This window comes from Pieris napi, chromosome 12 (genome assembly GCF_905475465.1).
Source record: "Pieris napi chromosome 12, ilPieNapi1.2, whole genome shotgun sequence".
Lineage (NCBI taxonomy): Eukaryota > Metazoa > Arthropoda > Insecta > Lepidoptera > Pieridae > Pieris > Pieris napi.
In genome coordinates, this window is record NC_062245.1 from 3,092,296 (window position 1) to 3,117,924 (window position 25,629).

The window sequence follows — 25,629 nt, forward strand, 5'->3', positions numbered from 1 at the left end:
ATTTATTTATACAATTCAAACGAGTATGTTTTTAAGGTTATATATTTATCTAATACTTTTGTAAACAGCGGTTTAACAGCTACTTACAATACTCTCCCCTCCACATCCAGTCCATATGCCTTTGGCAATCAGCTCCAGGTCGATTGTAGTCACACACTGCACAGACGCTTGGGCAGACCATGGCGGACGGCTGCAATCTTTACAAAAAAAATTACAGTGTAAACTGTTTATAATGCCATTCGTTATAACGAAAAACTCTCTATAACGTAAAAATAAGATAAATTTATATAACCTAATACCCATACATTAAAACTTCCTTCCCTATAACGTAAGCTCTCTATAACGGATTAAAATGCTCGGTCCCTTGAAATTCGTTATAAAGAGTTTACACTGTACGTATATTTTCAATATGAAATTCGTTAAAATTATGTAACAAAAATTTATTATATTTTTACAAATTCAGTCTTTGAAAGCATATAATCTACCTGATCTCCAATTAAAATAAATAATTGTGAAAAAAACACAAAGGATATGGAATATGTATAGGCCATACTTTTTAAACTATATCTGTAAGAAGAATTAATTAGAATATACTATATCTATTTCTTTGATGACAATGATTGTTTTTAGTTTTTTTAATAAAGCAAACGTGCAGGAGGCATAAGAATTGGTTCGACATAGTGGTGGGGCGCGGCCAAACCTGCCTTAAAGTAAATAGCATACTTAAAAAACATACCTATTCGTCAAAATAATATTCGGGTACATAGCACCAACATCCAAATGGTATATCAATGGATTTTCATCTCTTCTGGGATGGTCACGCATATGTTGCAATTTTGCCTTAATTTCCCCACAGACCTCATCGAAATTATCAACCAGTTCCAAAGGAATTCCTTCCTCAACTTCTATAGCGTGTTTCATTGTTTTCTCAATATTCTCTATTAATTTATCCACCGCTGATGGTACTATACGAAATTTGCATTTTATATCGGCTCTGAATACTCCTGAAATTATTAATTTATTCACGAGTTATGTAACATTAGTATATATAACATTAGTTACATATATATATTTTGGTTACAAATTTGAAGCGTAAACAATCATCGCACACTTGAAGCCGATATGAGCCCTTTACTTTATACCACACTTATAATAGATTCCTTAGATAAGCCAAGTTTGTTTTTGTTAGCGTCGCAACCCCTCTACCCCTAATTTTGTGTTAGTCATAAGCTCATATCTTAAACCATTAAAGTTAGTTGTTACCCAGCTTCAAACAGAGAGTTTTATTCAAACATCTCTATAGTAAAACCGCCACCATACTTAATTTACGTTAGGAAACATTTGTATTAGATGAACCTATTCAGATCTACATTCAGATGAACCTAGAACCAAGCAGGAGCAGCGCCAGTACTATGTAACTTGAAATAGTATCGCGATGCCTACTTTAATTTAAATGTCTGTACCACGTGATTCCAAGGAGCTGCGGTTATTTAAAATTCGAAATTGTGCCGAAAACTCAGTAATGATCAGCAGGCTATATAATCAGAATAATTTGCGATGGATTTGCGTTCTCTAATTGCGATCATTTCATAAAATCTGATAAAAGCCAAGAGGCTGATTGCAGATGGATTAAAAAAAATATAATCAGATCTCAGTAAACGACGCTTTGAAGACATGCGAGTCTGATCCATTGTATGACAGTCTCCATGTCTTCAAGCGTAAAATGCTGCAGGCATTGATTTGTCACCAGGGCCTGATTAACCCTTAGCCTAATTAGGCTGTAGCCTAGGGCGCGACGATCTAGGGGGGCGCGGGCGCGCTGAAAGCCTGTCTTTGGTAGCATCATCCCCTGCATATTTCAACTAGACCGAGACAGAACACTAAATGTTTTTTTTTATATAACATTTGGTTCTGCACTTCTCGCACGCATCATGTTTCTTTTTTTTTATTTTTAGTTTTAGTTTTTCTCTTTAACTAGGGTTGCCTGGAAAAGATCGCTTATTAGCGATAAGGCCGCCCGTTGCATCCCTTATAATTTTTTTGTATTGTGTTTCATTCTTTTTATTTTGCAACGAAGTGTAAATAAATAACATATTATATTTTAGGAAAAGTTTCTTATTAAAAATTTACGAAATGTGGTTTTTGTGGTAACATTTTGAACAAATATACCAAAATAATACAATTCACAATTCAGTCTTACCGGACTCCAAGGCCTCGACGTGCCCGCCTACGTATGTTTCAGTTTCCAACACATGGCCATCTGCTGTCAGCTTATTTAACTCCTCAACTTGCTTATTCGGAAACACTATATTTGCATGGAAAGCCTGCACCATGAGTAATGCCTCGCAAAGCGTACCTGACCCTTTGCGTAGTACCTTTAAAAACAAAGGTTCAAAATCTATATATATATAAAAATGAAACCCGTTTTCCGTGTTCTGTTTGTCTGATTCTTTTTTTATAATATTCCTTGGAGGAATATTATAAAAATGTATTTAAATACGAGGATGGTTCATACGGAGAGAAAAATTAAAAAAAATTGAGTGAAAAAGTTTAAAAACAACACTTTTCTATATTCCCATACAAAATATTCGTAATAATATTTAAAGGTAATTTGAACTTTAACACCATATCATAAAGTTCAAGTGTTAGTGGAGGGGTTCAGGGAAAGTAAATTTTTATTTTTTGACATAATGTACGAGTAGCAGAATAAGTATTTAAAAAAAATAAAGAATTGACTATTAGGCGGTACGATGTTCGCCAGGCCAGCTAGTTAATTCATAAATTATAAACTATAATACATAGACTAGAGAGGGATACATAGAGGTATCACTTAACATCAGATGAGCCTCCCCGTTTGCCTCCTATTACACAATAAAAAGAGCATTGTCAGCGTACGACTGTAGGTTCAAACTGAGGCTGTGAACCAATGGACTTTCGCTCTTTCACTGAGGGAAAACACCGTGAATGTCTCCCTTAGACCCATAAAGTTGACGGCGTGTGTCTGGCACAGAAGACTGATCACCTACTTGCCTATTAAAAGAAAAAAATATCACGAAACATACACACATACATAAATCTGTGGCCAAAACCAAGGGTTGTAGCGCCACTAGTTTTTTTTAAATACAGACTATATTTTACAAATGGACAGCTCGTCCATATAGTGGAGGTGCGCGGCAGAAACTGCCTTAAAAGAAGTTCAGTGAACGCTTTAAATATTTTTAACAATATACAAGTTTTAATAATATATGTTTTAGAATATTAAATATTCACTGGAATACAATTGTTTAATCGTAAATTATGATACGTAGCAAATTGTGTGTATGTCTTTCTTACCTCATCTGGCTCCAAAGGGATAATTGTACATAACGCAAATATGAATGGATGAACATACTTCATGTAGAGATAGTAGGTCGCTACCGCGTCAGACACAGAATAGTTTGATAGTACCTTAAAATATATAAAAACATGTGTGAAAGATGTGCGACCAACCTAAAGCCAACCAAAAGGGAGGATCCTGACTGGTCCAGGATCCCGAAGCCCCATTAAAAGCGATTAATTTAAATTCTTTAAATCCTTGTTCTGTGCTTTTAACTATGCACAAAGGCTAGGCAAGCGAAGGTTTCTGACCAGCAGTGAACAATAAAGAAACTTGTCAAATAGGTGCCCCAATGCATATCTATGGAGCAATGTAAGGTATTTTACGTATCCCTGTCAAATTTTTTATACATTTATAAAAAAAAGGGTGCGTGTACTTACATGTACGCGCGTAAGAAGTTATACTTCTTTGGCATTATAAAAAATAGTTTTTGATTGCATGCAAATAATTAATTACAATTAAATAATCAAAGACTGGAAACGGAGTCATTATAGTCAATAAAGTTCAGTTTACATTTGAAAAATTAAATAGATAAATATTTATTATTATTCTCTTACATTAAGTGTAACATAAATTCTATTATTATTCGAATGTTGTTTTTAAATTATGTCCAATGCCGTAGCATCTTCCGTGGGCAACTTCATTCTGTTAATTTTGTGTCACGGTGCGCGCGCATCGTAAAATTTCACTCTCATCAATTTTTCATAACGCGCCTAAAGAAGTATAACTTCAAAAATTATATACCTGTGGTTGTTCAGCCGCCATTCTGCACATATCTTCAGGGTCGAGCTCGACTGGATCATATCGGAGCTTAGCCTTAGCGACAGCCTTTAGACCCTGAGATCCCACTGGCAAGTATGAGTCTCTTTTTACCCAGCTGAACATTAAATAAGAAACTGGTTAATACAACCGGCCTATGCAGAGAATATCCCGCATCGCATATAATCTATAATCGATCCCACTCAAAAAGTGGGATTTTCATAAAAATTTAAGCGTAATAATCTATAATTTGTAAAAAAATTAATATAAATTATAGAACAAGAAATTAAAAGTATTTTTATTACTAATTATGACTAAGTATCACAATATAAAAAAAAATCAGTGGCGCTACAACCTCTAGGTCTTGGCCTCAGATTTCTGAATCTGTTTCATGATAATTTTTTTTAATCTAATAGGCAAGTAGGTGATCAGCCTCCAGTGCCTGACACACGCCGTCGCCTTTTTGGGTCTAAAATTTCCTTACGATGTTTTCCTTCACCGTTCGAGCAAATGTTAAATGCGCAGAAAGAAAGTCCATTGGTGCACAGCCGGGGATCGAACCTACGACCTCAGGGATGAGATTCGCTGAAGCCACTAGGCCAACACTACTCAGAATAATTTCAAGAATATTAAGTAATTTAGTTCAGTAAAGAAGATCGTAAACTTATATTTCAAAAACGAAAATTAATATAAATTATACAAAAAGAAATTTAAAAAGTATTATAAAATTAAAAGTTTGCTTGATAATTCAAATATAAAGACATACCACAAACAATCCATATGCATAGCAGGTCTGCAGGCATATGTGCCATCTCTGGCCGTAACTTTGCTAAAGCCAATCTCTTGCTTCATATCCAGACCAAGGATTGCAGCTCGGGCCTCCACAAATGGCCAATCGAAAAAGTCACCTAATCAATAAAGCATAAATTTATAAAACGAAAGTTTTTAAAAAAACATTCTAGAACTTTCATAAGAATCATATATTTTATTAAGTTGTAATAATACTCAAATAAATGCAATTTTATAAAAACGTACCGATAAATGCTAATAAATAAAGTCCACGTTTTGAATGCTTTTTAGCAATTGTTTCTTAATGCATATCAAAAATTGTAAGTACATATTATAGCAAAAAATGGTTTTTTTTTTTTTTTTAAGTTTAAATAAAAACATACCAGGGATTAAAACAATCTTACCATTGTATGTCACAAAAATATGAGGCTTAACATCCATGATGTGGTCAAAAAACTTTTGTATTAGCCCCAATTCATTTGCTTCATTAAAAATTATAAATTGCCTAAAAAAATAATTTTTGAATACAAAATTTATTGGTCTCCATGCTTTAATACATAGCAAAACAGAATATACTAGTTTATATATATATAAGTTAAATGCTGTTTCTTCAAATATAAATAAAATAATAAGTAATAAACCATATCATGCTTAAAAAATATCTACAAAAAAAGTTCTATATTTTAATTTTTTTTAATATACATATTTAAATAAAAAAGTATGTATTTTTACTCTTACCCTTCAAATTCAGGTTTAGGTGTGTATTCAAAATCCTCTACATCAGTTGATATAATTTCCCTATTAGTAATTAAATACCCCTGTCCATCAATCATATAGGAAATCATCATAATTTGATCAGTCTGTGAATCAGGGAATTTCAGTGGCAGTTTGGTGGTCTCTATATCAAATGCTAGTACTATCGGATCTGGTCTTTCGAGGATGTCGTCTCTTTTTGTAAATATGGGAGTCTCAATTCCTCTGGGCTTGACTGTATACCATGTACCACAAAATATTTGCATGTCAATTGACACTCGGACATGGTACGGCACATCATGTTCTCTGTGAAATTGAATAAAATAAGAATGTAGCCAATTCAATAAAATTCACACACAATTTTACATCTATTAGTTACATTACTAAGAATTAAAACAGAAACAAACCAAGAGACAATTACAATATTATTTTCAATTCAATACAAGTCTATTTTCTTTGGTCATTGGAATTAATAAGGCTAGGAGACTTTTTAAAATTCTTCAATATATTAAATTACAGATATTACTTAGCTATTAGTTGTTAATGAAGTTGGATAAGGAGAACTTTTTATTTAAATTGCAGATGACATACAACTTGAGAGATTAAATCACTTTTACCTGATATCAAGAATATTTTCCATATGATCTGTAGTTTTTTTAGCATGTTCAATAGCCGCAGCACTTGTTAGAGCATTTGTCAACATTTCAGCATATATTGCATCTTTTTTCTCACGTTCTTTGTTTTTATTTACTGCTGTTAAAATTTCTCGTCTCACTTTCATCATCTCATTTTGAGACATGAAGGAGAGCTTTATAAAACGCTGTTTTATACCTGACAGATGATTTAGCTGTAATTATTTTTTAATGTATATATTATATATAGCTATTGTTTCAAGTATTAGTATTGCTCTAAACAGTCAGTGTCATAAGCAACCAAATATACTGTAGTTTATATAGTTACTCAATTCTCTACAACCATATCAGATGGAGAAGAGACATCAATAATAATAATCTTTATAAAATTTTAAACTAAGGAACAGCACAAATTATAACAATAGTGGTAAATAATGCTAACCAAATCCAAATCTTCCTTTTCTATAACATCAATTTTGTGTATTGTGCCAGCAAACTTTTTGGATAAATACTGAATGACTTCTTGCTCACATTCCTTTCGTGCCATAATTAGAAAGTAGGGTTGAAACATAAGTGATATTTTGAATCTTGAACCATCCATTTCTATAAAGTAATAATCCACAGCAGCCACCAATCTCTTGTCTTCATCAAGTATTTCAGCCTAGAGTAATAATGGTATAACAAAATTTTATTGGTTTAGCTGCATAGACAACCTTGGTAAGGTAAGTAAAATTTAATTTGTTATCAATATTTCATAGTTTCAAACATTATTTTCCAAATAACAGGCCAATCTAGAGGAATGTCTTCAATATTACTAACAAATAATTTAACATCTATTATCAGGACACTGTAATTTTTTTAAATAAATAACAACTCAAACCGTGTGCATGTTAATAAGGTAACCGGTGCGTTCTTTAGTATCTCGTACTCTGTCGAATCCATATTTAGAATCAATTCTATCATTGTCTAATGCGTTGCGAATACGTGACTCAGATGATTCTTCCCTAGAAATATTATTTCATCTTAGTATTCGATATATAAACAATTTTAGAAAAAATGTTCTTTTCTTACCTGGGACCTGAAGAAGATCCAACTTCTTTCTTTTGTGTCTCATTTTTATCGCTTCTAAACCTACCTGTATTTTGTAAAACCATTTCTATTTAACCAATTTTTTATTCTTTATCTTTAACGTTTATAAATTATTTTTCATCCTAAAGAAGTTTAAGAAGGAAACTTCTAAAGAAGTAAACAAACAGGAATATGTCCAAAGACTAAATCTGTCAATACGTAAAAACAGAAATTACAGTAAATTCATTTGGCGCCAAATTTTCCATAAGTAAACCATTCTTGACACAATTAGCGATTAACATTTGACAGTCCATAAAGAGAAAAAAAAACATTTGACAGTAACAGCAGACTGCAGCAGGCAGCTATAACTTTCAATTCGTTCGAGTTTCAAGTTTCTACCCAATTAGGCTTTGGTGACTTTTTGGACTTACGAATGTTTTTATAATCTAATTCTAACTTTTTGGACCGCAATGGATTGATCAAATTATGAGAATTTTACGAACAAATGTTAATATTAATATTTTGACGTGATAACGTCTTTAAAATCGTTTTAGTCGGGTGACATGTTCAGAAACTTGTGTCACACCAAAACCTCACGAGCGCGATCGCAGGTATAACGAGAGAGAGACGGACCGATCTCCCGTCTCATCTCGAGCGCTGCCAGTCATTCCGTGAATGTATGAAGAAAAATGTATATCATAGTCGAATAAGTAAACTTGTCATTTTACACCCGAAATTTATCATCAAAAGTGTGAATAAAACGATAGATGTAATTTAAAATTTGAAAAAATTGTTATCTTCATTAATTCCTTACTTCCCAAAAACTTATATCACCAATAAGACGTTATCACGTAAACATCTCGATCGTAAACCTACTTTACAAACAACCAATATTTTTTATTTAAATAAATTTAGTTTTTTGTGGTTAACTTATCCTAATTAATTTAAAGATTAAGGCCCGTATTCTAAAACGTAAATCAAACTTAAATCTAGTTAGCGCTCAAGACAATTGAAATACGAATAAGAATGTGGGTCTAAGTTTAATTTGGACAAATTTACACCAAGAATTATTTTAAACATGCTACTGCTAACGTTCAATATTTAGACGCTTCATTTAGTGTATATAAGTTTAGTGCAAATAGCAAAAATTATTAAAATATTATTATTTTTATTGAATTTGCAGACTCATGGCTATACATTTATGGAGTTATTATTCGATATTTAAACAGCTTAACGGTACGGAATAGTAGATTGCGACTGCTCGAATCGTATTAGTTCGATCCTATCCAAATATCGTTTGTATCTTGGAAGTTGGAACTACTTACTACACATCACTCGATTTTAGATGGACATGACTCTCAACATTTGACTTGACTTCACAGGTTAGTTTCCATTACTTCTATGTCTGTAAATTTATTTGTCAGTTGTCACTCACTAGTCACTGCTCCTAATCTTAATCACTAGTGTTTAGTAATTAATGGTTCAAACTTCAAACTTCAATCTACTAACTACTTGCATTTGAATTTTGAGTGAATTGGAGAATTAAGACCAATTGGCAAATTGCAACTAATGTATAGTAATATAAAATTGTATTAATTTGATAGATTGTTAGCTATAAGAGAAGTCACAACAGTAATGTAAATTGTACATTTTGTGGGGAAACTTAATTAGAACGTTGCCCGGTAAATCTTTTACCATGGATAGTTCGTATAGTAGTATTGAAAACTCTTATTCAAGTATTGATAACCTTTCAAACAGTACAAAAGATCGAAGAAGGCTAGATATCAGTATATCAGAGCAGCTTGCTAGTTTCGGAAGATTGAGAATTTCAGCACTGACAAAAGCTGCGGAAATCAGTCCTTTAATTAAAGATGTAACGATTGGCCCTAGAAGTCCTTTAAAGAAGAAAAGAATTATTCAAGATACACAGCCACATTCTAAACCAGAAAAAGTTATAAACCTTCTAGAGGATAAGCTTGGTGATGGTGATTTAAGGCATTCTTTACTAGTAAAAAAGTATGAAGCAAAACTTCAAGAGACATCTCAAGACCTATTTAGAAATTTAGTAGAAAGAATGATGACAAATCATGCAGAAGCAATGGATACATATTGGAAGAGGCAACATGATGAATCACAACGTAAAACTTTGGAATTACAAGTTAGGAAGCTGCAAATGATTAAACAATTACGAGAAAGTGACAATATGTCTGTATTAGAAGAAGCAAAACTTGATGAACAAAGATGTCAACTTATAAATAGACAAACACTTGAAAACATGAATAGAATTTTGGCAGAACAAAATAAAGCTACTGCTAGATTTGCTCAGATTACCGATAGCCATACTAAAATTTGCATTTCTTACAATGAAATAATAAGTATAATTCAATCTGATGAGCTTGCTAAAGATATTGGATTAAAACATATGACAAGCATTAATGATATTCTTAGTAATATGTCAGATATAATGAATTTATGTAAAAGTGGTGAAATTACCGACAAGAAAGTTCAACAGTCTGAAGTTTTAGCATTAAATATGACAAATATAAAGGAAAAAATAATTCTTGATTTAGATACTGCTAAGAAAGAGCAGACAAAAAGGATACAAGAAGAAGAGTTAAGAAAAAAACAGCTAGAAGAAAAAAAAGCTGAAGAAACTGAGATGCTTAAAAAACAGGAAGAAGTTAAACAAACTAAGAAGTCTGGGCCCCTTTTTTACTCCGAATCAAATTATGCGTACTACTTAGAACTCCAAAATTACCTTACAGAATATGAAAATAGATATAAACAACTTTTAGAAGACAGTAATTTAAAAAAGTTTAAATTTGATTGTCAAAAAGCAGTAAATACTCCAATTAATGCATTATCCTCTGTAAGTGGCACTCATATGAGAAACACATTAGAGAAGTTAGCTAAACTGCTTCGAGGTGAAAAAGTTGAAATCTCAGATTCATATGTTTCTGCATCTCTACACCCCCAAGGGCTCTATTACTGCAATGCTCTTTTAGCTAAAAAAATTGTAAGACAAGGTGATCTTCTAGTTTCTAGTAAACCAGAGGCTGCATTTCCTCTAGCTGCTTTAGCAGTTGCACTGTGGGTTGAGTTCCCAGAATTTGGTAGACTTCTTGAAGCATACTTCCATAAACAATGTCCATATCTGGTCCCTATGTTTTTGCCACAAAAACAAGGACAAACAGATAAGGAGTTTTATTTGTCACGAGGATATATTTATAATGAAGATAACATAGTTGAAAAGCAAGATAAATTTCTTAAAAGAATATCTGGAATCTTTAGATTAAGATGTGCTATTTGGATTGCAAAGACTCCATCATTTATATCTGCTTCTAACCCACATAGTCTGAGGCATGGTTGGAAATGGCTTGCCTCCTTCATAAATTTAAAACCTGAACCTGACATCTGTGCCACATTATTACATGATTTCTTTAATGTTTGTGGAGCTGAATTTTATAAGCACTATGGTAAACAGTTCACAAAGATTATAAAAATAGTAAGCACCGAGTATTTGGCAATTTTACAGAATATTGATGAAGGGGGGCCCAAAACAAGGCTGGAGGTATTTTTACAGACTGTTCTTCAAAGTGGAACTATACCACCACCTAGTGGATTGCTACCTTCTAACCTTTGGTAGCAAATTAATATCACATGAACAATTTGATATTTAATTAAAATTGATATGAATTTGAGATTCAAAATAATTAATTTGTAAATGTATGTAAAACAATTAATAAAATGATTCAGTTATTATATTTTGTCATAATTTATCCTACCTCTCTAATGTGTATGAAATCGACTAAATAGGCTGTAATATTTTATAATCTTAAGAAAACCTTAAGCTGTTTATCCTACGATGGTAGGAATTATTCGATAATAACTTAAGGTACTCTGTGAACTTAACTCATGTTTTATTTTTGCTTAGCCTCAGCCAATCTGACGACTGGCTGTCAATGTCAATCAACTCACGATTGGTCTTTCATAAGTTGAGGTTTTCAAATTTCGATACAATAACTTATTATATACCTTCTAACCTTTGGTAGCAAATTAATATCACATGAACAATTTGATATTTAATTAAAATTGATATGAATTTGAGATTCAAAATAATTAATTTGTAAATGTATGTAAAACAATTAATAAAATGATTCAGTTATTATATTTTGTCATAATTTATCCTACCTCTCTAATGTGTATGAAATCGACTAAATAGGCTGTAATATTTTATAATCTTAAGAAAACCTTAAGCTGTTTATCCTACGATGGTAGGAATTATTCGATAATAACTTAAGGTACTCTGTGAACTTAACTCATGTTTTATTTTTGCTTAGCCTCAGCCAATCTGACGACTGGCTGTCAATGTCAATCAACTCACGATTGGTCTTTCATAAGTTGAGGTTTTCAAATTTCGATACAATAACTTATTATTTTACTAATTATATACAGTTATAATTTATAGTTTGGCATTATATAAAATCTCAAGTAATATGTGAGAATTAGAAACACCATATTATCAAACAGCTTTAACATTGTTGAGATGTCGGGTACTTAAAACAAACTACTGCATACCGTTTAATAGCTTGTTACAAAATGGGTACTAAGTGTTGGAATGATAGTTTTATGGCAAGATACTCCGCGTTTAACCCCTATCGGTTGATACAGAGAGAATGTGGTTTTCCAAGACCAGTTGGTAGCGATGATGCTGTAGCCCGCAGTTTATACTGTGGGATGAAACCAATTGCTTCATGGGACTGCGATCAATATAACGCTCTTCCTACTGGTGGTGTTTTTAACCTTGAATTTTCCCCGGAAGGGTAAGGACATTCACAAGCCTTGAAAGCACATTTACATTCGTAGAGTTAGCATTGGCTTTGTTATTAAATCAAATTTGTTCATGCATAGAAAATTGTAGGTCTTCTGCACATTGAAAAACATTTGTGTGATGAATAGCACATCCTTTTCAGATCACTTTTAGTTGCAGCATGTGAGAAGAAATCCATACAAATATTTGATCCTCTTACTCACCAGAGAATATATTCTGTTAATGGAGCTCATTTAGATTGTGTTAACTGTGTCAAGTGAGTACCTACTCATGATATTAAGTACTTTCAAGAACCTAGTAATTACATTCTTTTATAATTGGATTTTTCAATGTTTAATATTTTCAGATTTCTTGATGGCCGAATGTTTGCTACATGTTCAGATGACACAACAATCGCATTATGGGATGTTCGTCACTTAAAGAAGAAAATACGTTCACTTTTAGGACATTCAAATTGGGTTAAAAATATAGAATTTTCTGTTAAAGACAAACTTCTAGTCACCTCTGGGTTAGATGGCAGTATCTATACTTGGGATATTAATTCATATACAGAGTTTAATCTAGTCTACCAAAGAGTATTTCATGCATCAGGTTTGATGCGGTGTAGATTATCTCCTGATGCCAAGCAAATGGTGATGTGTACCACAGGTGGACTTCTTGTGATTATTCATGATTTGAACTTATCCATGTTGGCTCAAGACTTACATGGTTTTAAGGTAAATAATACATTTTATAGCTATTATACATTATTTAGTATAATAGCTATTTTTATTTAGCTTGTATATGTTAATGTAAAATTGTAAAAACTGTTAGATTGTAATCTATCGGTTATCGGTTATCGGTATTCGGTAGATTGTACTACACTAACTTAGTTATCATTCAAACTTCTTTGGTCAATTACAGATTAATTTTACTTCCCAACAATTTCATATAACTACCGAATAATAATACGTTAAATTGCAAACAGTATGTTGAGTTGACAATCTTTCGACAGTTTACAATCTCGCGAGATAGATTACAATCTAACGGTTTTTAAAATTTTACGGTGACATATACATTAGATGAACAGAAATATTTTTTTTACTACATTTTTGTTTCTTATAGGATACATAAATAGACATTCATTTGTTTAATCTTTACAGCCAAACTTGTATAGGTTAATGCAAATGAGCCGTCAACTTATACCCATAGCAGCAATGTATGATCATTTGTTTGATGTCAAAAGAACAGAGAATAGAGTGGAGTTTGTATCAGATTTTCCAGATGGAAATGATGCAGAAGTTGTGAGTGCATTACAGGTAAGCTTTTATTAATTATTAGCTATTTAAAGCAACTAATAAATTCAAAATATTTAAGTTGAAGATGAAAGAATGTTAGACTTGTATTTGAGCAAGCTAAATTTTGTTTTATTCTGGTTAACTATGCAACATATTTATTTTATTTGTAATGATATTAAAGCTGGGTTAGAATTATAATATGAATAAGTGTACAATTAAAAGGAGGCAATTCTCTATACTATAAGCAAAATATGATTAATATTTTTATTTAAAGAAATGTAGTAATGTAAAGGTTTGTTCCACTAGATTATGATTATAAATATTTAGTAATGTCTTTTGGCCATCATTTATTGAAGCACAAATCTGCTTTAATTGTCACCTCATACGTTTTTAATTACATAATATAATTACAGATACACCCTCAAGGTTGGAGCGCACTTAGTAGAAACATCAGTCACGATGATAGGTCTGAGGTGCGTTATTTTTAAAGAAATCGTTTGTTAAATATATATATTCATAAAGAAGTTACGTAAATATTACCTATATATACACTCATACATATATGAATTATAATAATTTGATACATTTTAACAAATTCAACAGATTATATATATTTTTGAATTTACAAAGTCAGATAGATGAAATCAGTAACAAAAAATATACCTATTCAAATATAATGCAGTAAACTACTTCCCCTTACTCATTTTTCTAATTTTATTTCAGACATACAATATTAAAGTAATACTATTTAATTTAAAATAAATATTAATTCTATATATTATGAGTATAGTAGTATATATACTATGAGTATATATACTACTATACTCATAATTATTTAGAATTATTAAGATAACTTTTATATCTTTAGATTTTTCAAGTACTTTTATTACGCCACCTATTTACTAATTAATGTTTCTTTTAAATGAATTATACAGTGGTCATGTATCCATGACATTCAACCACACGCCCCTACTTCCGATAAGAGCGTTCGTGATTCTTCCCCCCCTCCGCCGCCACCCCCTCCCGCGACTCGCAGGCCGGTCCCGCGAAGAACCCCGCGGCGACGGACCAGGCCCTATAGATCACCAAGACCTATGGCATCGGTTACGCCAGTACCGTAAGTAATCAAATAAAATTATTGTCAGCGGTTGGAGAGACCGCTTAATTTTACATCTAGAATAGTTCCCTGTTTTTCTGTTAGCATTGCTGAAACCAAATGTTAAATAGTGTGCGCAGTAAGAAGTAAGGTCTTAACTTACTCATTAGATAAATGTAAGTGTGTAATTTACGTTTAAAGTGGTAATGTGTCAGACTTCAAAGTATTGCGTAGACAGTTAATTCTCCACGCGGCCGTTTTTAATATTTAAAAAGTATATTAAATTAATGAAATGACCAGAAAAAACGATACAAAAGCGTTATTAATTTTTACGGTTGAATCGAAACAAATATAAAGCTATCGGTGAATAGAACAGGGGATCGGTCTCGCGAGAGGCGCGAGCGGGAAGAGGAGAGAGTAACGGAGCGGGAAGCGGAACCAGAAGCAGGGCCTAGTTCGGGCGAAGCTGCGCAACCGCCTCGACTGGGCTTGGTGAGTTGATTAATAACTATGAGCATACAATTCTTCAGTAGATCATTTTAATGTATTTATGAAATAGTATGTTTATTCCAATTCTATCTTATAATAATCTCATCTGCATTTTCCATATCTGTTACGCAATGTTTATTTACTTTAGATATCTATATCTTTTCCGAAAAAACCCACGTCATATGTTAGACTCTTAGTAAATACACATATTCTTAAGTAATTTTTTTGTATATTAAATTTACTGTTTCTATACAGGGGTTATCGAGTATCCAAAATGACGTATGGGAAGCGTCTATTACGATCAAACAGCATAGAGTGCTGCAAGAGATGTATAGCAGGTAAAGTTTTTTTATTGTATGCTCAATGTTATTAATCAACTATGTAGGTTTTAAGGTCCGTACGTATACGTGAAAGTGTAAAACTCTTTTTGAAAACTTAAACAATATTTCGGCTCGGTCCTCTTTGTGGCCCAATTTGAAATTAAGAAAACTGTTGCTAGTATTATTCTGAATGTTAGTTAGTATATTTCTCAAAGAAGAGATGGTTAATACGGTCACAACAGGGGTCAGGTGGGTCGTAACTTCAATATGCAGCGAATCCTGGGCATCAATACGGGTATAACTCCGCCTGCCGCGCTTCGCCCGCGTCCGCTGTCTCTGTATCCGCGCCCTGCTCGCGCAGAGGCTGCTCGCCTATTGCCGCGCATACAACCCGCTATGTCTAATGGCGCCATATACTATAGGTTAGTTAATGGGAGAAATTTTAATTTTATTTGTAGTTAATAGTATTTTTTCCACATTTAATTTAGGGCCGTTCTTTCTGGTCATTTATTATTTTACTATAAGTTAGCTTTTTTTTATTTTGTTTATAAGGGCTGATTTTAATTTCACATACATATTATTAAAGCAGAACACTGCCTTCAACTTCCGGCCAAACTCCATCGAGTGGGAGAGAGAGGGATAGTGTGAGTGAGGGGGAGGATGAAACGAGACATTACCGAATTCACCAAAACAAAGATAGACTGCTCTATCATGTAGAAGAGACGAATGAAGGAAAAGGATTTATTAAGGTTAGCTATTTTTATTTTTTATGATCTGTAAGAGCTGGAACATTTCTCTCTATTTCATTGACTGAACTTGTTTAAAAAAAAAAGTTTTGGTAAGATATACAAATACAACAAAATCACAAGTAATAGTTGTGTAGCAGTTTAATGATGAATGAAATTTTGGAATCAGTCGGCAGTCCTTCAGTTTTTTTTATTGGCAATAGTTTTAACTTTATGCCAGTTTCAAAGGGAGGGAAACTACACGCGAGAAAAAATAAACAAAGACATCAAAAGAAAACAAAGGGATAAGCTTCTCATATAAAATCTAAATCTTAATAGTATTATTGATTATGAAAGATGATAAAACATTATATTTCATTAAAGGATAACATGTAGTAATTGTAAGGAATTCAGAAAGGAGGTGCGGTCATATTGGGTCCTTCAGTTTATTTATTACAAACATACAAATAGTTTCCTATAACATTGGTATAGAAAATTATCTCCTTGCAGGAATTATGCTATTCAGCGGACGGTCGACTCGTATGTTCACCTTTTGGCCGGGGCATGCGTCTTCTTGCCTTGAATGACTCCTGCAGTGAACTCTCACATTGTGTTCAAGACCAAAACTGTCCAGCTCAAATGGTTGAGGTCGGTCAGAGTCTGGGCATACACCAGGATTTAGTTGTCAGCTCCAAGTTTAGCCCTCGTCATCATCTCCTAGTTACTGGATGTCTTGATGGGAAAATCGTCTGGTATGAGCCCCATAGTGGTGAGGCACTGTATTAAGTATTTAGGATATAATAGTTTTGAGATCCCACAGCAATATTTTGGGCTTCCTACGATATCGGGGTGCTATACTCAAAATACTAGTATAGGTCGGTTATCGAAAGCTGGCGCGTTCACAGTACTCACACTAATGCAATTTCACTATACAGTATGTTTAAAAATATTACTTTTTTGTCAAGCTATATATTCTAGTCTACTCTGGTTTTAATAAGGTTGGGTGGGTTGTAATTAAATCAAAATGTGTCAAATACATATAAATATTATGTGCATACGAGGGTGGATCCAAAAGTTCTAAGCCCGACCAAGAACGTATAAGAGTAGTTTGTGTAAATAATTTTTCATTTTTCGACATAAGCTCCATCTAGATCAACACACTTCACTTTTACTTCACTAACTATTCTTTCAATACTCCTCTTAGAAACCCCAGTCGCATCTGATGTCAAATTAAATATAAAAAAAATTCATTAAAACTGTTTTTATTAAGGTGCTTAAAATAATTAAAAACATTGTGCACCATTTCACGAGATTGCCCTGGTTATGTTTAAAAAAAGATCAACATGTATAAAATAATAATAATATAAAAGAGTAAAGATCAACATAAACAGTAGCAAAAGAAAAACAATAACTGTCTCTTTTATACTCATAAGCTTGACCAAGCGCGAGAGAGACGGACAGTCTTTTCGTGATGTATTTGTGATTGTATTTCAGTTTGACATCACGTCTCGCGCTTATTCACAGACACTACACAAGCACAAAGTGTAAATGTGTTGAAGCCGCCAGCTTTAGATAACATACCTATAGTAACTGCAACTATTAGTTTCATAGATAGCTGCTGTAACAAAGTTTCCAATGAAACTTTTCACTGGTAACACTAGTATTGTGAGTATGCGGACATTATGAGGGTCATACAACCGTCATTTAATTCATGTTTCAAAATATATATCAAGTCGTAATCTAGTCTTGAGCACTGCCAGAACTCCTGTTTATTTAATAATTTTAGTTAGTTGTGACTGGCCATTTTACTTACATTACATTACATACATTTTACTATATTAATAGAAAAAAAAAATACAAAACCAAGGTGTAAAGTAAGGTAAAGTGAACCATAATCAAAAAAGTAAGTCCATGAATAATATCACCTAAAATCATAATTATCTGATTGATTTTTTTTTACAATATAAATATTTTAGTTGAATTGTCGCCCATTTAGTTTTAGGCCCTTTATCTAGGGCATTATTTTAAGATCTGTCAAACCGTTTTCTCTTTTATAAGTGTGACACATTTACTTAAGCTCAAGACAAGATGGTGACTTAAAATACTAATTCGTCTAAGACTGGATATTTTTGCCCTTTCCTAATGGTGAGAGCAATGGAGAAATTTATTGGTCTGTGTTATCTCTCAATATAGAGACAATTATATTTTTTTAGCACATTGACAATTATTAAGTAGATTGGCTTAAATAACAAGATAAAGCTAAGCAATTATCAGAAAGTATCTTTAATTACTTGTAAATGCATTGTACTTAGGGTTACATTGTAGGAGCGCAAGCTTATGTCACTTTACAGTCTGTATAAATTAAAAAATCGGATACTATGTTCAATCACCAATCTTGTTTGCTTGCAAACTCATTAAACTGCAAAATAAAATAGTTGTAGAATGTAGTCTCAACTGCCGTTTTTTAAGTATTTTATTGGCATTTAATTTGTACATAGTTAATTGGATGTGAATAATAACAGCATTTTGTGCAACAATATATTATATATCTACATAAACAGGTATAAAATATTTAAGCTAAGTTTTTACATGAAATAAACTGGACTCTGAATATGGTGTATTATTCAAATATGCCCTCCTTCTTTAAGTTTCGAGACAAGTGTGTCGACATCTGGCACAACAGCTCCAGCTTGCCTTACAGGTGGATCTTCAACAGAAATAATTTTGATTCTGGGTGCCAAATCTATTCCAAGGTCTTTTGCTGCCACTTTTTTCATAGGTTTCTTTTTAGCTTTCTGAAATATTGCAACAAAACTGTTTATAAAATGCAAATTGCACCACTACTATCACACAGTACTACAAAAATTAAAAAAAAAGGGTGTACTTATGTACGGGCGTAAGAAGTTATACTTCTTTGGCATTATTAAAAATAGTTTTTGATTGCATGCAATTAATTAATTACAATTAAATAATCAAAGACTGGAGAGTCATTATAGTCAATAAAGTTCAGTTTACATTTGAAAAATTAAATAAATAAATATTTATTATTATTCTCTTACATTAAGAGTAACATAAATTCTATTATTATTTGAATGTTGTTTTTAAATTATGTCTAATGCCGTAGCATCTTCCGTGGGCAACTTCATTCTGTTAATTTTGTGTCACGGCGCGCCTAAAGAAGTATAACTTCAAAAATACTTTATATTTAAAGAAACATTAGATCACAGCATTATAAGTATAAAAAGTATATAATTTACCATAATATTGGGCAGTGTTGCATATCTTGGCTCATTTAATCTGAGATCAGCACTAATTACAGCTGGTATTTTGGTCTTGATTACCTCCAGACCACCATCAATTTCACGAGTTACTGTCAATCCAGCATCTGTTTTCTCTACCTAAAATAAAATGACTTAATATGAAAATGAAACATATATAGTTTTAAAATATACTTTTTTTTTGTTTAATATTTTTTTGCTAATTAGAAAACCATTTTTTTTAATTAAATTAAATATGCTTGCATCATAACATTATACTTAATCTAGTTTTTGATCTGTGGTGGAAAGATAATCCATTTTATATTAATGAAAATATTCCTGTAATCATGAGTTTGAGAATTATATTTTAGCATATTCTTAATTGGATTTTTTAAAATAAAAAGTTATGTAATTATATTAGGATTTAATAAACTTGTTACTATAATATTCAAATAAGATAAGGAAATTTGTAGAGGCGGCCTTGTGTTCTATCTATTATTGTTTATTTAAAGATATAAAATTTATATAATGGATTACATCATACCTTAGATGCAAATGTAGCCTGGGGCCAATCTAATAAAGCAGCAGTTATTTGTGCTGTTTGATTTGAATCATCATCAATTGCCTGTAAAATAAGAGAAACTTTATTTAACTTAAGTGTTATTAAATATTAACCTGTATAATTAAAACCATATTAAAATAAATAAAATTGATTTAAAATACTTGCTGATTTAAGCAGATAGCTATTGAATTAATCATAATATAAATGTAACTTTACAATACATATATTAATTAAATAATTGTACAGTACCTGTTTTCCCACTATAACTAAATCAACTTTTTCATCTTGTGAGAGTTTAGCTAGTATTTTAGCAACATGTAGTGGCTGCATTGTTTCATATTCAGGGCCAGAAACTTCAACATGAATTGCACGGTCAGCACCCATAGCTAAGGCTGTTCTCAATGTTTCCTAGAGTTATAATAAAATCAAAACAATATTATTATAGTAATAATATGAATATTACTTATTATAATATTATAAACTATAATAAGTAATATGGATTGTAAAAACATAGTAATAAACTTTAAATAAATTAAGAACTTTTTCTCCTAATTATATTTTATGACTTACTGACTCATAAATTTATAAGTTTTATGTTATATAGAAGTCTGAATATAATTTTAGTGGATGCACTTAAAAGGCCAGCAACACACTTAAATGCCTTCTGGGAGTTTTAGTGTCCTTGGGCGATGGTATCACTCAACATCAGATGAGCCCCAATTGTTTGCCCCTCATCAATAAAAAAAAAACTAACCTGAGCCTGAGCAGGGCCGCAAGACACGGCGATAACCTCCTTAGCTATCTTTTTTTCTTTTAGCCTCACGGCTTCTTCTACAGCAATTTCGTCAAATGGGTTCATTGAATGTTTCACTCCATCAGTTACAACTCCACTTTTGTCTGGTTTAACCCTTATCTAAAATAAATTATAACATTTCAGAGCAACCATTAGTAGTTGCGGTAATATAGGAATAATAATTTCAGCTTTAAATAAAAAACCAAATATGATGAGACTATCTCAAAAAAGTTATAAATAAATTTGATATTGAAATGAACAAGTAACCTTTGAACTCTTACTTTTACTGCATAGTCGATTACTCTCTTAACTCCGACAAGTACTCGAGCCATTTTGGGTTAATAACTTTTTATTTAAATATGGAATTACTCGAAACAAGAACGACCAAAAATGAGAGTAAATAATTTTATTAGTTGAAAATCCAACAAGTAGTTTCGAAGTTCGAACTTCGAAAGTTTTTTTGAATATGAAACTTGTCATGCATCATGCTTGACACATAACATACAACGTAGTCAACTGACATTTAAGCCTTATGAACGGTTAATCAGCCCATAATTCTTCACAAAAGGGTGCACAATAGAAGCCTACATTTTTATGGACTGAGATGAGATTGACAATTTTTTTTAAATGATAAAATTAATATTTAAAATGTATACCTATTAATTATTATATATATAATTAATTATTTACCTATACTTTACATTGCCAGAAATGCGGGAATTTTAGAATCTTTTAAACCGATGTTGATGAAAGTTTTGAAGTCTATTAAAACTTAAAATAAATAAACCTATATAATTTATGTAGCCTTTTCAAGTCTACAAGATTGCACAAAATCTAATTCGATAATCATACATATAAAGCATTTTAAAATGAGGTATTCCTTATCTATCCTGGTTTTTTTATAATATTTAACAGCGTCATGAAATTTTCGCGTCGTTAGATCAATATAAGCTGAGCTGGGTATCTTAATCACAGAAAATAATCCCCATTCAATATGTATGATATACGAGATGACGTTCTGATCTTTGTATCACCTACATATATTTCTGTACAATGTTAGTTCAACTAAATTTTTAGCTACATTATCAAATGCAATACCTACTGTTTTACACTCAATCAATTTTAAACTTTCTGATACACTTAATTTTTTGTGGTGTATAAAGATGATAAATTAAAACACAAGATATTAAATGTCATGAAGCTAGAAACTAATTGTATTATTTATGATAAGTAATGTATATATACATATTTCTCATCTCTCATTTCTTGAACTTCCCACAAATATTTCATGATTGAAATTAGCCAAATTGGTGCAGGCATTCTCAAGTTTTAGCGAGACAAACAAACGGCAATTAATTTTTATAGAAAAACGATTTACCTTTATTTCTGGTGATACCAATAAGCATAAGTTATTTGAAATATTTAAAGCTTATAGGTATGAGAGTATATCAATCATTAAAAAAATAAAACAATACACTTTTAATCGTTATTTCTTTTATTATTGAAGTACAATGTATTATAGGTTAAAAAGACACCTCTTAAAGATATAATCCTTCAGGTGTTCCTTCTTTTTTACGATATAGGACACTTTCTTTTGACTTCTTAAAATCTTCATTAGTGACTTTCATACGCCGTTCCCGCAAAGCCATTAGACCAGCTTCCGTACATATAGCCTAGAAAAGAACATATATGTAAACAAAATTTCTAGTGATTCTATTAATATTAAGAATTTATTAGTTTATCATGAGATTTTTTGACACATAAGTAACTCACTGACTGTGATATTAAACTTTTCATGCTGAAAAAAGTTTAATCTTACATGAAAAAAATACAATCTCCTCTCTCCATTTGAGAAACATTGAATTTCAGTTTTATAGGCTTACAACTATTGATACCTTTATATCAGCTCCTGAGAGATCATCCTTAGACATAATAAGTTCTGACAAGTTTACATCAGTAGCTAAAGTCATTCTAGATGTGTGAATGGTGAAAATGCGACGCTTCGTCTTTTCATCTGGCAGTGGGAACTCAATCTTCCTGTCAATTCGACCGGGACGAATCAAAGCTGGATCCAAAGTTTCTATACGGTTTGTTGCCATTATAACCTATTTACAAAATATTTAATCATTGTATAGTTAGCAAAGTACAGTAGTAAAAGTATAATAGTAAAAGATCTTCTAAATTTCCGAATACAGCAAAGTAAAACTAATTTTAAAACCAGACAATTAACAATTTCTTGGTCTTGACTAATTAACTGTAAAATTCTGCCATTTAAACAGTAAATGATGGCTTTCGGCTTTAAAGATGTAAAGTGCAATGGGAGATTCTATATGATGGACATATTTCTGTTTGTATGATTCATGAAGAAGTTGTTGAGAGGAATCTTAGTTATTATTTACCTTAACATCTCCTCTGGAGTCGAATCCATCTAGTTGATTCAACAACTCTAACATAGTTCTTTGAATTTCTCTTTCTCCTCCTGAGTTAGAATCATAGCTGGAACAAAACATATCTTTTTATGTAAAAATTAATATTAACAATGTGATATAAAACAACAATTGTAAGTTTATTGATACAGACCGCTTTGTGCCTACTGCATCAATTTCATCAATAAAAACAATAGATGGTGCATGTTCTTCAGCAACTCGGAACAATTCCCGTACCAATTTTGGACCATCACCCTGAAATACAAATTAGAAAATTTAATACATTTATCATAATAATGGATTGTAAACTGTGCTATATTTCAATGTAGCAAAATATTTTAATTAGAATTGTTAACTAAGTTGTTAAAGATTAATAAATAATAAATATATACAAATTCAGATTACCAAGTATTTCTGGATAAGTTCAGATCCAACAACACGAAGGAATGTAGCTGAAGTTTGATTAGCAACAGCCTTTGCTAGCAAAGTCTTTCCTGTTCCTGGTGGACCATACAAAATAACACCTTTTGGTGGTTTGATACCCATTTCCTCATAATACTCTGGATGAGTCAGGGGCAGCTCCACAGACTCCTAACAAAACACAAAAAAAAAACATTAAAATCTCTTTTATGTATTAGATTAAATAGGAATTGATACATTTGTTTTAAATGTATATATTATACTAGCAGATACATTTTACAAAATAAATCTGTTTAGATTTAATATATAAACTGTTACATATTAAATAGTTTGCTATATATTATATATAAACAATTGAATTTAATAACAGATATAATAATGCATTAAACCCAAGAGCCAAATAATTCAATACCACATAGAAAGAGAAAAAATGCCACATAAGCACATTTTACATCTCAATTTTCTTTAATTTAATAACTTAGGTTGGCTCACTACTATAATAACTATTAACATTCTTTTATACACAAAATCAGAAAATGCAGAGTGCATTCAGGGATGCTCTAAAAAAATTACTATTGTCTGTCTAATGTACTGTACCTTTATTTCTTGAATTTGTATATCAAGACCTCCAATGTCAGCATAAGTTTCCTGAGGTGCTTTCTCCAGCTTCATCACAGACACCATGGGGTCTGTGTCATCACCCAACACACCCACTACAGCATGAACCTAAAATTAAATAAACAAATTTACCTTACTTGAAAGGTATATGGTGAATATGATCACATTTCAGATATAACTATACAATACATATATATATATATATGTCAATATAATATTATTTATTGAGCAGTTAATGTAATGTATGTTTAAAAGCATATAAGTAAAATCATAAAAACAAGTTATATACTCTTTATATATTGTGTGTGGGTTTAAAGATTAAACGAGAGCTAATTATTTAACAACTAATTACCATACCTTGTGATTCAATAATACAGAGCAGCCAGGTTCCAACTGATCTTTGTCAACAAATGACAAAATGCTAACATAGTGTTCACTGCCAACAGATGTAGACACAATAGCATGATTGTCATCGATGATCTCCTCTAAGTTACCAACTGACATAGGTGTTCCTCTTAGGTCATCAACCTTATAGTGAAAACAAATGTATGTAATTAGGCATATCATGAACATTTTAGTTAAAACAAAATCTGTGATTATAAATACTTTAAAGTAACAATTTATACAGAATATAAGTTACTTATGAAAAATACTTTTCAATTACCTTTGATCTTTCTTCCTCAATTTTTTCTTCTTGAGGCTTAAGTCGTTCTTGGTTACGAATGAACTCTTCCTCCATCAATAGATAATCTTTAATTCTTTCTAGTTTTAAAAGTTTTAGCCTACACCGCGTATGCGGAGTAACTTGTGGTAGCTTTAGTGCGGCATCAGGACCCTTAGCTTTACGCTTCTTTTTTCCAACTCTTGTAGGAATTGGAGGCTCATACTTCTTCTTTTTGTCTTTATCATCCTTTTTATCACCACCGCTTCCACCTCCAGATTGGTTTTGACCCTGATACAAAGAAAGAACTAAATAAGTATAATAATATGTACTGTAGATCTAAATGCGGAATGCATATTCATTAATAATTTATTGATTTTCATATTTAAAACGTACCATATTCCTTTATAACAATACTGTTAACTTTGTTTTTCTTGTTCCTCTTATTTATTTTCTCTTAATGTTCACAATCCATGAGAAATTAAAATGCTGACATTTCCATTTTGACAGTGGTACCATTACCAAGCGAAAAGTACTTTTTTAAAAGTGTACGTAGATACGAGGTTTTTCGAATTTTCGTACTACTTTTCTGCTCATAGTTGTCTTTTTAATCTGTGATTTATTTACATTTAATTATTTTTAAATAGTGACATGATGGCAGTATTTCATGAAATTATATTTTATATAAAAATAAATAAAATTGACACCATTCAATTTTATTGTCTGCAGATTGCACGTGTACGTAACGATCGATGGTTATAAGTTGTCATTACCATT

General features: G+C 31.6%; 5 protein-coding genes across 9 annotated transcripts in view; 2 read left to right on the forward strand and 3 right to left on the reverse strand.

Moving 5' to 3' along the window:
- Positions 1-7,645, reverse strand: part of LOC125054559 (DNA polymerase epsilon catalytic subunit 1) — a 37,173-nt gene extending 29,528 nt beyond the window's left edge. Inside the window, exons 1-12 of the mRNA XM_047656534.1 lie at positions 7,381-7,645; positions 7,190-7,313; positions 6,752-6,970; positions 6,295-6,524; positions 5,663-5,983; positions 5,329-5,429; positions 4,902-5,043; positions 4,121-4,253; positions 3,334-3,447; positions 2,201-2,375; positions 737-1,004; positions 88-197 (exon numbers count right to left, since the gene is read on the reverse strand). Coding sequence (XP_047512490.1) covers positions 88-197; positions 737-1,004; positions 2,201-2,375; positions 3,334-3,447; positions 4,121-4,253; positions 4,902-5,043; positions 5,329-5,429; positions 5,663-5,983; positions 6,295-6,524; positions 6,752-6,970; positions 7,190-7,313; positions 7,381-7,463 — 2,020 coding nt within the window. The 5' untranslated portion in view covers positions 7,464-7,645. The remainder of the gene's footprint in view (positions 1-87; positions 198-736; positions 1,005-2,200; positions 2,376-3,333; positions 3,448-4,120; positions 4,254-4,901; positions 5,044-5,328; positions 5,430-5,662; positions 5,984-6,294; positions 6,525-6,751; positions 6,971-7,189; positions 7,314-7,380) is intronic.
- Positions 7,646-8,862: 1,217 nt separating this feature from the next.
- LOC125054434 (mRNA export factor Gle1) lies at positions 8,863-11,545 on the forward strand. Its single transcript, XM_047656323.1, has 2 exons — positions 8,863-11,019; positions 11,426-11,545. Exons 1-2 carry the CDS (start codon positions 9,074-9,076, stop codon positions 11,427-11,429), a joined length of 1,950 nt encoding a protein of 649 aa, XP_047512279.1. The 5' UTR covers positions 8,863-9,073; the 3' UTR covers positions 11,430-11,545.
- A 195-nt stretch (positions 11,546-11,740) lies between these two features.
- LOC125054435 (DDB1- and CUL4-associated factor 10 homolog) lies at positions 11,741-17,099 on the forward strand. 5 transcript variants are annotated; one of them, XM_047656324.1, is made up of 11 exons: positions 11,741-12,200; positions 12,351-12,464; positions 12,555-12,924; positions 13,351-13,506; positions 13,899-13,958; positions 14,421-14,602; positions 14,953-15,073; positions 15,326-15,408; positions 15,633-15,812; positions 15,977-16,139; positions 16,626-17,099. In XM_047656324.1, exons 1-11 carry the CDS (start codon positions 11,977-11,979, stop codon positions 16,899-16,901), a joined length of 1,929 nt encoding a protein of 642 aa, XP_047512280.1. In that variant the 5' UTR covers positions 11,741-11,976; the 3' UTR covers positions 16,902-17,099. The 5 variants fall into 5 exon arrangements, with proteins under 5 accessions (XP_047512280.1, XP_047512281.1, XP_047512282.1 ...); XM_047656325.1 differs by having other exon boundaries at positions 15,980-16,139; XM_047656326.1 differs by lacking the exon at positions 15,633-15,812.
- Positions 17,100-18,555: 1,456 nt separating this feature from the next.
- Positions 18,556-21,188, reverse strand: LOC125054504 (electron transfer flavoprotein subunit beta). The gene is made up of 6 exons (XM_047656454.1): positions 21,009-21,188; positions 20,689-20,847; positions 20,184-20,342; positions 19,917-19,997; positions 19,373-19,513; positions 18,556-18,910 (listed from the first exon to the last, which is right to left on the reverse strand). The coding sequence occupies exons 1-6, from the start codon at positions 21,057-21,059 to the stop codon at positions 18,740-18,742; spliced, it is 762 nt and encodes a 253-aa protein (XP_047512410.1). The 5' UTR covers positions 21,060-21,188; the 3' UTR covers positions 18,556-18,739.
- Positions 21,189-22,199: 1,011 nt separating this feature from the next.
- On the reverse strand, positions 22,200-25,406 carry LOC125054423 (26S proteasome regulatory subunit 4). Its single transcript, XM_047656309.1, has 9 exons — positions 25,249-25,406; positions 24,856-25,143; positions 24,549-24,719; positions 24,171-24,299; positions 23,559-23,744; positions 23,308-23,408; positions 23,127-23,223; positions 22,623-22,832; positions 22,200-22,400 (listed from the first exon to the last, which is right to left on the reverse strand). Exons 1-9 carry the CDS (start codon positions 25,249-25,251, stop codon positions 22,266-22,268), a joined length of 1,320 nt encoding a protein of 439 aa, XP_047512265.1. The 5' UTR covers positions 25,252-25,406; the 3' UTR covers positions 22,200-22,265.
- Between the last annotated feature and the right edge of the window lie 223 nt (positions 25,407-25,629).

Bases quoted from the DNA above. Each gene is read 5' to 3' on its own strand.
- LOC125054434 (XM_047656323.1), top strand. From the start codon at position 9,074: ATGGATAGTTCGTATAGTAGTATTGAAAACTCTTATTCAAGTATTGAT.
- LOC125054435 (XM_047656324.1), top strand. From the start codon at position 11,977: ATGGGTACTAAGTGTTGGAATGATAGTTTTATGGCAAGATACTCCGCG. The intron at 12,465-12,554 runs GTGAGTACCTAC...TAATATTTTCAG, and splicing joins GATTGTGTTAACTGTGTCAA to ATTTCTTGATGGCCGAATGT. The intron at 16,140-16,625 runs GTTAGCTATTTT...ATCTCCTTGCAG, and splicing joins AAGGAAAAGGATTTATTAAG to GAATTATGCTATTCAGCGGA.
- LOC125054504 (XM_047656454.1), bottom strand. From the start codon at position 21,059: ATGGCTCGAGTACTTGTCGGAGTTAAGAGAGTAATCGACTATGCAGTA. The intron at 19,998-20,183 runs GTACTGTACAAT...CTTATTTTACAG, and splicing joins TAGTTATAGTGGGAAAACAG to GCAATTGATGATGATTCAAA. The intron at 19,514-19,916 runs GTATGATGTAAT...ATTTTATTTTAG, and splicing joins AGGCTACATTTGCATCTAAG to GTAGAGAAAACAGATGCTGG.
- LOC125054423 (XM_047656309.1), bottom strand. The intron at 24,300-24,548 runs GTATGGTAATTA...ATTTAATTTTAG, and splicing joins CTGTATTATTGAATCACAAG to GTTCATGCTGTAGTGGGTGT. The intron at 22,401-22,622 runs GTATCAATAGTT...GTTCTTTTCTAG, and splicing joins TCTCAGGAGCTGATATAAAG to GCTATATGTACGGAAGCTGG.